General features: G+C 42.0%; 1 protein-coding gene across 2 annotated transcripts in view; it reads right to left on the reverse strand.

Annotated features, from left to right (window-relative positions):
- The window catches only part of LOC135898420 (uncharacterized), a 42,919-nt gene extending 36,258 nt beyond the window's left edge, over positions 1 to 6,661 (reverse strand). For both annotated transcript variants that reach the window (XM_070527451.1, XM_070527452.1), the window contains exons 1-3: positions 6,544 to 6,661; positions 5,962 to 6,030; positions 5,575 to 5,634 (exon numbers count right to left, since the gene is read on the reverse strand). Coding sequence is in view for 1 of the 2 variants with exons in the window: in XM_070527452.1 (XP_070383553.1) it covers positions 5,575 to 5,598 (24 nt within the window). In the remaining variant the exon portion in view is untranslated. The remainder of the gene's footprint in view (positions 1 to 5,574; positions 5,635 to 5,961; positions 6,031 to 6,543) is intronic.
- Between the last annotated feature and the right edge of the window lie 7,959 nt (positions 6,662 to 14,620).

The raw sequence follows: 14,620 nt of genomic DNA on the forward strand, positions 1-14,620 counted from the left end.
CAAGTGTCATAGCAGTCATGCCATGTGTCCTCTTCGCAGTTGTGCGAGCAACATGCATTGCAGATTTATTTGTTGTCCCCCATTAGCCTTTCGCCTTATATTGATATGCAAGCAGTAAAATTGGATGGTTGGTGAAATCTGTTACGTCCTGTCACCTCCATACCTCTCCTCTGAATTCTGGGGAAATAAGGTTTTTTATGGGAAAGTGTGCGCCTTTAAGGCATAAGCGAGCTCCATGGCAGTTTGCAATTAGGGATTGTATAATTCTTTCAAAACATGTTCACGAGGAGCATTGCAAAATCGGCACCCTAAAAAAGAAGACAAGTTCACTTATCGGCCGTCTGTATTTTTCCTTATCATAATTCTCAAAACACAAACTCAAAACTGATATTGAGGTAAAAGCGCTTCTTATCATGTATCCTTGTCAATGAAGCAAAGCACAATGGCTCCTGGATGTTGTGCTACCAGGTACTACATTGCATTGGAAACGTAGGCTGATCATGACTGACCAAGGGATGTATTCTCGGACAATAGTTTTGGACGATATCATTGTCAGCGTGTGCTTATTGGCTCGTCGAGGAATGAGTCATACAAAGGCAGTAGTATTACCCTAAGTGTTGAACTGAGAATGCGTTCCCAACCCCATTTGTCTTCGAATTTCTGGTGTGGAAATACGATTGTAGCATTTGGTTTTACCGCAAATTGACGTGGTACTGAAATTCATGGATAATTTTCAATAGATATATGCGGGTAATAGAACACAGATTTTCTAAAGAGATCACATACTTGGATCATACCCTTAAGAGCAGTTATCTTTTAATGATTATATGATGAGGTACTTTACATATGGTTCAAATAAAAAGGCATGGCTATGAGCGAATGAAGACATGTGAAAAGTGTCGAAGCACTTCACGTAACAGAAAAATGCCAAAAATATTCAAAGCACTTGCAAAGCGGACAGATGATTGGGATGACGGGACGAGACACTAAGGGACATAAAGCGGTGAGATTGTACAATTTGGGACACGAACTCTAAAGTGTTTAACCCTAGTGGGCAGACTGTTAGATAAAATTTTGTTAGCGCCTTTCATGCTGGGAAGTTAAGTATATATCACAGATTGATAAGCTACACAACGTGAAATATTAGATAAGAGCTCAGCTGAACCATGAAGCTGTTTCATTACGTTTGATGTTTCATTATGTGCGGTGTGCCATATTGCATGCGGATAAGTGATTCTGTCACTTGGAATATGTGAAGTCATTTGCCGATCTACTTTTGTACGGAACATGCCCCAATTTGGCTGAATAGAAAGAGAACTGAAAGCGTTAAACAGCATGCCCATAAATAAAGCTAGTTTCCTTATACGACTTGAAAAGTAGCTTTTCTGTAATCTTCAATAATTTCCTTCGGGATAGAAATAATGATACCGAACTTTCAAAATGCATTGTCACGGATGTCTGATGAAATACGCTATAAGGGACGTTCAAATTCTTTGGTTTGTAGGAAATCAGCGCTTTCGAAGAAAAAATACCTACCTTTGTTGTTTCTGATTGAAGCCTTGTTAGCGCAAAGGCATTGAATGAAGCCAAAGGCGTTTATATATGATTACCATGGTGTTAGAAGATTGTACTATTATTAAACTATATTTTCTTCAGCACCACGCATGTAGGCTGGTGTTCTTGGAAACGTTGTTCTGGCTATTCCACCCAAAGCTTACATTCTGGATCGCAGGGAGGGGGTAGGGTATGACTTCGACAGCTTGAAAACGAAGATTGTTCACCAGTGATCAAAGACAACGCAGCTAAAGAATTTCCAAATCAGGTTTGGGGAAGTTTTCCTGGGCAATGTGTGCCACTGGTTTGAGCTGTTCCACAGCCACTGCCTTGGCCTGGTAAGTTTTAGCTACAATATTACGGTGTCTATATACCCGTGCTGATTTCTGACAAACATAAGCAGTTTCCTTCTTATCATCCTTCCGTACTTTGGTTATTATTCGCTTCACCAGGCTATTAATGCCTGACACTGCATATGCAATGAAGTTGCCTAGCTCGTGGTTGAATTGACAGGTCCAACATCTCTACGTCCCTATTGCTTCCAAGAATTGACGGTCATGCTGGAACTAACTATAATATTTTACCATAAGCACATTGTAGTTCACAGTCTAGTCGACGTGTTTTTCATGACGTTTAGAACAGGGAACTGTATTCGTCAGGGTTAGAGTGCCATGGGTGCACTGGCACATTTGATTCACCATATCATTCGCTGCGTCAGCACAGATAAGTTTAGAATGCACTACAATACCGTGACCAGTTTTACATATGCAATTGATTCAGTCTGGTAAAGTAGTAGGACAAATTTGACAAGCGCGTAGTAAGCGAGCTTTATTGCCAGTCAGTCGTCGACTTCAATAAATTCACGAACACAAACAGATTTTAAGTAGAGGCTCGAGGCATACGCCTAAGTTCAAACCCTTGGCTTTGCAGCTTTTGGTGCAGGCACTCGGGTCTGGGCATCCAGAGCCATAAACTGCAGCAAAGAGATGATAAAATTCGCAATAACATCGATTATTACACTTCAATTAACAATTGATGGTAATGTAATTTAGTCACAGTGTAACGTTTAATGCTTGCTTATCAGAAAGTTGGTATATCGCGACGCACCTTATAGGTTAGTCGTAAATTTGGGCATACATGAATTGGTCGAGCCATCAGTTCATTTAGAATAACGAGAACACCGTTTCGCACCTGACACTTTTGCGTTGTCCACGTCGACAACTTTCTCGAGATGCGAACCAGTCAGCCCTCCACTACCGTGGTGCGTATTTCTGGGGTATCGGGATGAACACACAGATACTCAGTCACTTCCACACAGTCCATATCACAGATGTAACCGAACGCCGTAGGTTCTACATTGTTGCGGTAGAGGTATGTTCAGCTCGTGAGCGGACCACTCGACTGGAGTATATAACGTCTAGGCTAAGTGACTACAGCCTCCCTTCTTCCCAGCTAAAGGGCTTTGCGACTGTAAACAAGCTCTCACGAGAATGTCAATAAATACATATAATGAAAACTGCACGGAAGAAGAAAGACTGCGTTAAAAATCCTGCTAAAAGAACATGATCAGTTTACTCTTTTCACATTGGATTCGTCTCTACATGGCGTAGTATCGGACACAATGCGTCACTTTGCCATCGGATATTCTCACCTACGTACGCTCTAAAAAGTAGAGACGGAATCGCCGGAGGGAAGCGGCCTATTTAGACTTCAAAGCCTTGTTCTACTCTCACAACATGTCGAGTGGAGCGAAATGCATTGTTCACTCCGTCACCAAGAGAGAGTGAAATGTGCTTTTCACCTTGCCTTTCTGAGCGAGAGTAGAATGCTCCTTCTGCTTTTGCGGCAGTAAGGAACAAAACGTGGCGTAATCTTATGCTTCGACTGCAGGAGGCCGGCCCGGAAAATGGCTGTGTATCACTCACGCACGCTTGCAAAATATACAACGTCTTGCTTCTAAGAGAACAGGTAGCCACCGTTGAAAAGAACGCGGAATGAGCGCTTTACTTTTTTCACTCGGAGTTGCACCACCGCTGTCCCGCTCAACATCGCGGTGTAGCACAGCACTAGAGAATAAGGACCCGTCCAGCGAGCAGAAACGAAGGCCATCCAAAGAAGACCGTGTGTCAGCCATATCGCATCGACGCGAAAACAGGACAATTGTTCGTCCTTCCTTGGATATAATGACAAATCTTTTATGGTCAGTGAATTCTATCTTAGGCGCAAATTCTGCGTACATAACATGCTATCGCCAGGAAGTCGTCGCAGCGCTTAGCTGACGCCATTGACAATGAACTAGGCAAGTGCGCTTTGTCCCTCGATGCCAATCACAAAAGCCAGTCGTCGCGATAACTGCGTGCGATTGCATCACTTGCCGCTATCCGTAAGTGCTTCGACAATCGCAAACGCAGCCAGAACCATAGTATATTCAATAAGAAATGAGGCGAGAGGACGCTTAAAATGATTTGTTCACCAGCCCATGTTTCCGAACCCATTCCAAGCGTGGTTAGCGTGCTTGTTGTGTGTACACAGTCAGGAACATTCATAGGCTGTATAGGACGCTGAGAAATGAGCTGCTGTTTTAGAATATGGCACACGAAACAAGCTTCCGGAAAATTTATCTACATTACCATCCCCATGCTTAGGAGCTCATCTGGTAATCTGTGCCATATTAGTACACTCATGTTGTGCCAGAAATGCGTTTGCTGCCCAATAATGTGGCGTATCTTTGATCATAGTGTCAATTTTTTTGGGGGGTTTCCAGATGCTTGTTCTATTTTTAACTTTCCTCTGTATACTTTATTTTTGAAAACAAGGTGCTTATTGAAATTAAAGGATATTTCTGCACTGTAATAGTGATGAAACTTTAGAGAATATACTTATTTTTTATTACAACATGTGTTCGAAATTTCATGGGCATCATTGCAATCTGATTTTCTGTTTTTGTCAGTATGCTTCCTAAATTGTTATTCAGTTTGTATTGGGATTTATCAATAAAGATTTTGGCGTTTAAGAGAGCAAATTATTCATTTGAATAACTCGGCGACTACAGATTCTTTGTTTTAGAGTGTATCAAATTGGTATTTGCTCAAGGTAACATCCCTAATGAGATTTAACAAGAATGCGGTATGCATATTTCTCACATTTGAAAGTCTTTAGACACAATATATGCAAAGAGGCCTTATGTCAAAACCACAGCATAGGTGTTTAGATGTCATTATCGCAATGATCCACGCGCGTAAGAACTGTTGCAGTCATGAGAAGGTGTTCGCACTTCGGCTGCCAACGTGCACTAAACGGTATTAAATATACATTAGATTGAACTTATAGTTCGCAGAGCGTATATACCGGAATTAATTGTAGAAAAAAGTGCTGGCAAGGCGCATTGAATAAATCTGACACAAAATATTCATAGTTACCGCGTTTTATATTCCGGTAAACACCGGCAGGTCGGGTGCAATAGCCGGTGATGAGGGGCCCCACGTGTGTGGCCTGCTAGGTGCAGCCACTGGTAGCACAGAATTAAACCGAACAAAGTCAGAGCTATTTACAGGCGCTATAGGGTGTATTATACTTCACTCGTGGTTCAAAGTTCGGGCAGCGAAAAATAACAAAATAGTTCCTTGCATTTATTACTCCGTGTTTTTCTCGTTTAGCACAGCGCCTCCTGTTGGCTGCACCGTGGAGGCACTTCATGTTTGCATCACCACTCGCTCACCATGCCGCTCGATCTTCCAGTATTTAGCGGACTAAATCTAAATACACGGGTGTCTAAATCTAAGTACACGGGTGTTTTCGCATTTCGCCCCCATCGAAATGCGGCCGCCGTGGCCGGGATTCGATCCCGCGACCTCGTGCTTAGCAGCCCAACACCATAGCCACTAAGCAACCACGGCGGGTAGGCTGGCTGCACCGTGGAGGCACTTCATGTTTGCATCACCACTCGCTCACCATGCCGCTCGATCTTCCAGTATTTAGCGGACTACTGAACAAGCTAGAACTATCTACAGTTTGACTTACTATCTCCCGTGCGTGCCTCGTCATTTCTCTCGTCGGCTGCAGTGATCGTCCCCATGAACGCTGCAAACACAAGGACAATCAGAACATCAACAACAGAACATGAAACCCAAAATAAATGTTTCTTTGCCAATCTAGAATATTCTTCTACTGGTGAATAGGATGAGTATATAGAAACATTGCTCTCAATAACATGAAACAAGGAATGATCCATTCGTGTTAATTTTCACGGAAGCTCAACGTCACAATGTCGGTGCATGCAATGTATTACATAAAGGACTAAGATGCAGCTATACAACGGGTATTCTGTTACGTGTCGAGTAGTGAATTTCGGGTATATTCTGATTATTTCCTAATATCATATCTGTTGACGCGACAAGACTTGCTCACCTGTAAGGAGTGCGACGAGCAAGATGGCAGCGGTGAACTTCATCTCAGCAACGAGTCTAACTTTGTTGTCTGTGAAGACAAAGAGAAAAGTACATCTTCGGTGGCTTACAAAAGAGAGCGTAGAGATGTCCAAAAGGGAAATTCAAGTGCCTTGGATTATGAGTGACTTCAAGTATACCTAAAATACGTATGATATTGTCAACCTGTTCCTCTTCATGAGCACCTATGAGAAAGCAACACTTTCAGAACCTAAGGCTTTGTGATTTGAGCAGTTATGTCTAAGGTTAAGCATCGCAACATGACTTTTTGGCACATTTTGGTATAAGCGTATCGGTCAACGTATTTCACATATCATAATCAGAAAACCTACAATAGCACAGAAACTTAGAATTTCTATTTTAAGTTCTAACATGCTGGATTTCGAGCCATCTCAACATGTGGCTCTAATGCAAGCAAAGCGTTACAGAGCGCTGATAAATGAGAAGATAACACAGTGATGGCTTTTAGAACGGACGCGCAGTAGCAAATAATAGAGCGATAAAGGAGAAAATTCGTTGATTGCTCGGACAAATATGAACTTACCTGATGGGAAGAAATACCAGGTGGAGGCCACGTACTGGGTCAAGCTACTGATGCAAGGTGCGCGATTCCCGACCCTCTGTCTTTTATATCTCTCCTGTGGCCAGAAATAAAAGTGCACGTGGAGGAAACTGCCACGTAGCTGCTTTCAAATACATTTTGCACGGGTGAATGCCTTTACTGTCATCGTTTTTATGGTGTTCTTGGTTTGTCGAAATAACAAAACAATGAATACATGGCAAGAATCTACTGATAAACAGGAAACCGGATACATAATTTTCTTATCCGTAGGCAATTTTTATATCCATATCCCAAGTTAGCTCCGCTTTTGGTTTTATGTGTATTACATCCGGAAGGAATGACTTGTCCTATCCTATCATTAATATGAGTGGGAGAACGTTTTGTAAATATCGCACTACGGTATTTAACATGGCTTAATTTGCTCTTCAGCGACGCGAGGGAATATCGGCACAAAACTATTTGATACGAAATGCACCCGTCGATCGCAGCAGTACATCTCCTTAAGATATATTCTTTAACACCACAGCGAATGGGACTATTTTACTAGAATGTACAGAGAATTATCATGCCAACACGTATAACAGTTCAGCATACTGCGTATCACTCATGTTTTAGTGACACCGGGCGAGCAATTAGAGAATTGTGTGAAAGTAGGCGAGGAACGAAATGTTCCTGCCCGAAAGTGGCCCACGAAATCCCCGCGCTATGTGTGCTTTGTTTTCTTGGTTTCCTTTTCAGTAAGGCCGCGCGCAACGCACTCATTATTATCATGGTCCTATTGCAAACTAGGGAGCTGGCTGTTACCTTTTGACACACTTGTGCTGGCTGTCGTATGCGTGGCTGTCGTATGCGTGGTAACTAAGCCACGAGACTCGCACAATATCGGGATATTGCGGGAAAGACCTTAAAACATTGTCTACGAGGAAATATTACAGTCTATTTCATAGTGCGGATTTGATGGCATGCATAGCTATGGGGAAAACAATGTTTTAGTGAAGACAGATACGTGAAATATCCAACAAATACGAGAGAATTAAGAGAGGCAGATATGTCTGTGGTCTTCAGTGTAGCTTCTTTCGGCGAGGACTGTGGCACTAATGGTTGCCAAAGACCACACTGAGGTTCCCCTTGTGGCAATGTTCGAAGAGCATCGCGCAACTAGGGTGAAGACGTGGGATCATTCCCCAGATGCGGCAAATTGTTTTGTTACCCACTTTCATTGCCATCATTTATCATTTCTTTTTATTCACTTAGGAAGTACAAGTATATTACCCGGGTTTTCTTGTTGTCTTTGCTTCCTGGCTTCTGATAATATAAATAAGAAAAATTGCGTTCTCGGTTAACCTTCTTTCTAAAGGTAAGACGGTGTCAAAGCCATATCAGTTGGCGGAAAGTTACATCGCTAGCGCAACCTTAAATGTGCGCTTAAGGCACTCAGTCATCGCATTTGTCAACACTTCTTCGATAGTTGCCACGCCTTCTGGCGAGTAGAATAAGGGGAAAGCATTCTTACAGATATACAGCTATTGTTCACATATAGTCTGAACAGCATATATGGTGGGTTTAACATTTATTTCGAAAGGACAGCAGTATGTGTATGTGTTAGTTTTAACATTATTTGCGAAAGCTACTGAACGTACATTATCTCAGCTACTGTAACTATGGCCGAAATATGGAGCTCTGTTGTGCTGACTACGTTGAGGCGATGGCGGCGATCATCCTGTGCTGGCAAATGTTCACAACCTAGAACAACCAGACATACGCTTACATTACCAGAAGATATGTTTACGGAACTGCTATCCGCCTAATCGTAAATTAAATGATGATATCTCCACAAAGTCAAGTGTTCGACGAAAACTCGTCTGGCGAGGAAACCTAATGGTGCCAAAAACGTACAGTCGACAAGAATGTCCCTTCATCAGAATGAAGATGTAAGCATGAGCGCGCGGCTATGTATGGGTGAGGTGGCGGAGTGTTAGTGTGTATATCCCGGGAAGCTCACCATCAAGAGACCGGTACGGGGCCCGAAGCGTCGGTTCTTTATTTTTATTTCATTCTTGGCGAGTGCACGTTTTTTTGGCACCGTAACTCCACAAAGTGCTTCCAGTGGGATTATATGTACACGATCGCCTCGCATGCCAGTTGCGCAGACTTCCTCACTGAAGAATCAATCACCTTTCCTATACAACGTCTGCGCAACCCATACATCACTTGACTTGCTGCACTCATCCGTAAGACGACCAATGCGGCGCTCGTACTTCCTCTCTGAGCTAGCACACAGGTACTCATGGAATTGCCATTCTCTAAGCCAGTCACCAAACTCATTCGCAACTACCACCATCGTAGGAGCTGCACCTACAAAAAGCAAAACACCCGCTCAACATCTTACGGAGCGTAGCGCCATACCTAAAGCCACAGCCCTTGCTGCTAGACTTCCACTCAATGTACAAGGTTTATCCCTGCATGAGATATGACCTCGGTCATGAAATATTGACCAAAAAGAGAACTTGGTGGTTAGGGAAGAACAAGTGGCATTTTCTGCACCATGAACAGTGGATGTCACTTCAGAGTGGCATACTAATGAGGCCACATAGAGTGTGCATCAGATATCATCTACAATTTCGGAAGTTAACCGTTGCCTCCGTATAGTGCACACCGATCATGCGCACAAGACCCTCCAATAGCGACGTGCTAAAGGGGATCGCGGCAGCTGCCCAGCCCCTTTCTCACTCAACCACACTGAAAGAAACGTAAACGCAACTATCATGACTCATTTACAGCAGCATGTTTATCAGACGATCAAGGTAGTCTGGAAGACTGGTTTTTAAGGGATCTCAAGGAATTGACGTGAATTCTGCATGATTTGCGCAATAAGTTGCCGAAATGTTGAGTCTGCGCAAGCGTGCCCAGAAGAATCAGAAGCGAAGCAGGCAGACCAAAAGCCATATGGGGTCAGACGTCGCATATTCCCTTTGCGTACATCGTTATCGAGTACCCTAAAAACGTGCTCATTGGACAACAACACGCCGGGACCTTCCTAAGCGCCACCAATATGCGCACTTTAAATGGCTTAGAGATGAAAGATTTACCACTTCGCAATCATCTCGGTGGGAACCACAATGGTACCTATGTTTTATGCCCATATTTCCCCGCATACACCCCACACCCCTTGCACTGCCCTGACGGATAGCACCGCTGCTCATGGTTTCAACAAAGCAACGAGGGGCCGAGACCAAGCGTTGATTACATTCGTTATCGGTGACGAACTGCAGAACGCTCAACACTCTATGTGGGTACTAGGGCACAGTGGTAAAGGTAGATCAGGAGGATTGCATCAGGAGGCTTCTCAGAATTTCGAACGGCTTACTGTAAGCCATGGGGTGAAACAGCGCAAAATTATCTGCTGGTATTTATATCAGGGCTACTCAAATGTCTCTCACTGGCAACCATCCCATGAGAATTCGCTCCCAACTAAACTAAGAATAGAACCTATTCAGTTGCATGAACCATTGTATATAAGAAATGCACAGACTCATTGTACACGCAGATGACACTTCTGAGTTTGAGAGCGCTGCTCCTAGGCGTCTATTTCATGCTCTAGATTTCAATGCCACTGTTACGTGCCGCACTTATATTAGCGAAATCTGCGTCACTCTCTCTAAATTATAAAAATTTGTCGCATAAACGAATTTTGTCTATTAAAATTACGATTAGCCGAAAAGTATTTCATTTCGGTTTGGCTAATGCCACTGCATAAAACATACAAATGTTGTATAGATGTTTAAAAGGAAACCCCGCGAATTCCTAAAGCCCGTCTGATGAAGCCTCGCCTCTTAATATACGTTAACGATATGAAATTACGCCCGCAAACTTAAAATCGGGGTAGAGACGAGTGTAGCATGAATTTAATTTTTTTTCAAGGTTAACGCTAACTGCGGCTTCTCTGTGATGGTATACATTTAGGCTTAATTCAGTATTATTGAAATCCATATTGCCCTGTTGAACACCACTTTGCCAGCACTCCCAGATTTAGTTGTGAGGTATCTGCTCTACTTTCTTCTTATTACTGGCATATGGCGCCCATTCTCACCTCTAAATGCATCACTGAATGCAATGCAAAGCTGGACAAGTGTATAACAAATAATATGTTTCACGTTCTCGTTTTGTTTCTTCTATCATCTCTTCTTTATGCTGGCTTCGCTTTGCCGAATCGCAATTTATCCTACTTTTGCATAATCACGTAATCGGTAAGATCGAGCTCCTCGATACAAAACGTGTACGGATTCTTTCAGGCCTATTATTGCTTGGATTTTGTTATTTATTCTTGTCGCAACAGGCAGTGCTTTGTTGTGGGCTCGAGAAAGTAGCCAAGTGCTCATTTACTGTTTCTTCCTCTCAAACTGCTATTTATGCTTCAAGCCGAACTGAAATAACGTTCGAATTGATTTCATTAGGCGCACAACACAAACATGACTAATATTGAAAACACAAACCGTGGCAGCAGACTGTTTTCATTGCTGACACGTATTGGAGTGTTTTAATAAGCTCTAATGATATGGTTCGGCTGTTCCACCCATCATTATTAGCATCCACATGCGCGAACAACCAGTGAAAACCACCAAAGCTCATTAACGTCGCACAATAGGCACCGTTCACTTCGTGGAAACGCAGGCAAGGCACATTCAAAGTCGAATATTCTTTGTATTTAATGAACACGAGACGAATAAATGAAAGTGTAAGCAACGCATTTAAAACAGGGCACCACTTACCACCAGATAGTGGCGTAGGGGGCAAGCGTTACCCGAACCAATGCTGGTTTCATCTTGTAGAACTGTCTCGACGAACAAATGGCGAATATTGCTGCCACCACGCGGTTAGCGTAGAACTTTCATTTAGCAACTCGTGTCCAAATATAGAGACTAGGCTCATTAACTGTAACGGTAATTCTCACTTTTTGTTTTATCATTGTTTTCGTGATTTAAAGAAATTTTTCAACAAATATGGACTTTGCATTTTACTTATAGCTATTCATTATCGTAGTTTAGTTACACGTGTTCTGATCAAAACAATAAGAAAAACCACTTTTTCATGCGTAGAAGAAAAATGCAATTAGCTTGAAGTTCCAAACTATATAAACCCATTTTTGACCATCTTTTGATGTAGACAACATATCAGAAAAAAGGTTTTTCTACTGAGGTTTAATATTGAGCACAACCATTCTGCCTAAATCCCTCCATCCAGCATTCAATGACCGGCAATGAATGTCACTTCGTGCCTTATAAAAGGAACGCAGGACATGCAGTATCAAGTTTGCGACGCGACTCGCTTTCATTTCAACATACTATGCAGGCGATACCGGCCGTTTAATACCAATGTTCTCTTTAAATTATGATTTATTTAAAGGCTACAATGTTCTTCTCATATGTTATTTACATATTTGTATTTTGCCTAAATCCTGTTATATTTTGCGAAGCCACACTTACCCAGTGCTCTTTCCGGACCTTAAATAGGTATATAAATTACCTAATTAATAAACAAATAAACAAATAAATATGTAAGGTCTGCGGCTTTGAAGTGTCAGAAGTTCCAAACGTAGCGACATGTGGTTTGGGTGAAAGTCTCCAACCAGTGTTCCGCCTGCTGTTTCACTGTTATTGCTGAAGAAGATACCGCCAAATATTTTTCTTGTTTTCGTTGATTAAGCGTATTTTCGACATGATTTCCACATTTAGAAAGAAAATACGCATTTTTTCTGGGGTTATTTATTATTATATATGGCGTCTTAAAAGGGCAACGTGTCTCTTACTAATTGGCTCGAGCTACACCATGTTTCTAAATCAGTCATTATTCGAAGGCACTGAATTGTGTCACTATGCTTCTTGAAGAACAATCAGAAGGTTTACTGCCACAAACGCGCAACAGTTTACAAATCAAGCGGACGAAGTTTTGTAGTTCTTCTAAGGGATCACTAAAGCGCTCTTCATGTACTCTGCATGTAACTTCATTTTGTTTAAGTGGCCCAGATGCGGTGATACATAAGATGAAGGTTTCCATATTAAAGACGTGCAGAATGGTTTCGAATGTTGACCGGCAAATATAACTCTATGCATGTCCACGATCTCCGGACATTACATGCGAACAGATCTCCAACCAATTCTGAGTAAAAAATATAGTTTATTATCACAGTTTTCATAGCAGAACGCATGAAAACGCATCCGGCCTATAGCACCAGCACATAAATCGCCAGGCCGCTCATAGCGTTTGAAATAGGGAGAAAACAATACACATATGCCATAAATTGTTGAACGGTTGCATTCACGGGAGCAGACGAGATAAACGTGCTGCGCAGAAAAGTGGAGCTTTTTTCGTTCTTTTTAAAAGAATAATCAATATTCTCCCTGGGGATTTTTCGTACCCGCTCATCAACATAATATTTTCGAATAGCGCTAATATTCGTTTTCGAATAGTGCGGGAAATAATTACAGTATTTGCACCATTCTAACGGCAATTTTCTTATTAAAAACATGCGTTAAACATGCGGTAAAATTTGCGTGCGCGTTGCAATCTTGGCAAATTCTACTCAAAATGAAAAAGAACGCAGCTTCTTAGTACGAAAAGAAAAGTTCGGTGAAAACTGACTAGCGACACTGCCATTGCACGGATGTTGTTGTCTTTTTTGGTTGTTAGAGAGCGAAAAGAAGGATTCGTCGATGTCTGATCGTGACTACTCGCGGAGAAATATCATTGATTGTGTCTGTGGGCCTTTGTACGTTCCACGAAGCTGTTTCAACAAAATGCGCGTCGACTTTGGTGTCTTCATATTCGCGGCGGAATCGGCACCCATTTATTTTTAATAATATTTGGCTGGTATCATAGCTTTGTGTTTCAGTTCAGGGTGCGGTTGGTAATCGTGCAAATGCATATTAACCAAGTGCAAATAGGTTTCTTGTGCCATTCTGAAGTAATAGTTTTTCGACGAAACGCAAAAACATATGTATCTACTTATATATTTATTTTGGTTTTTTCCTAATTTAGAGTCCCCCTAATTGAAACCGCCACATCACTATGTTATCACTACCGCAACAAAATGCTACACATTATTCTAAAGGTGAAGCACCAAACGTGCTCTTCCTCTCCTCAAATCGGCCCACCAATTCACTGCAACGAAACTTCTATGGAAAGACATTGAGACGTTATCGAACGCAGCAAAGAACATTCTAGCAATAGAACGGTAGGACTTATGCAAGGTGCACAGTTAGGCGACCAACGCTGCAAATGTATAGACCGAAACTCAGCTTGACATTCTTTAGCACCAATCCTCATAATGAATGGTCCGATTGGATGAATCTTACTGTGAGATTCTGAACAGCATCGATCGCATTGCAGAGGTTATATATTGCTGAAGATCATATGCTGATTCCATACTCTGTACTCATTCTAATGATCGCCTGTTTTACACATACCAAATTTCTTCTGCAATCAGAAAAGGTAATGAGTTGTTTGGTGTTGTCAGGCCAAGGCCATGGCTGTTTGTGATTAGTGATATTGTATACGTGAGTGCGCTGACCATATTCCATAGAGTATTCCATAGAGTAATTCAAGGTGCGTATCTGAAGACATGTCAGAAGCGACCGAACTGTATTACACAATAAGTGTACTTCATGCATTGTGCCTTGTTCTGACCTTACTGCAGTGTTCTCTTACAGCAATGGTTTGTCTTCAATTCCACATTATAGTGTGATGTTCAGGCGAAAAAAAAGTCGAGTGAAGTAAATTTTATACTTGTAAAAAGAAAAGTATACTTTGCGCAGATTTTGTTATAGATCCATTCATCCTTTAGTTATTAGTAATGTCCTCTGAATTTAAGCAACAGCATGTCATACATCTCCCAAGCGTTGTTTATTCGACTTTCTAATGGTACTTTGATACACCCAGTCTGCGGACAGATGACCATTGGAATGTGTTGAGTGAGTGAGAGCTTTCAGGGCACCTGAAAGGTTAAAGAAAAGCCATCAATTTCTTTTCACCTATTCAGTAAGATAACGCATAGGGTAACGCA

Source organism: Dermacentor albipictus, chromosome 10 (genome assembly GCF_038994185.2).
Source record: "Dermacentor albipictus isolate Rhodes 1998 colony chromosome 10, USDA_Dalb.pri_finalv2, whole genome shotgun sequence".
NCBI classification, from domain to species: Eukaryota; Metazoa; Arthropoda; class Arachnida; order Ixodida; family Ixodidae; genus Dermacentor; species Dermacentor albipictus.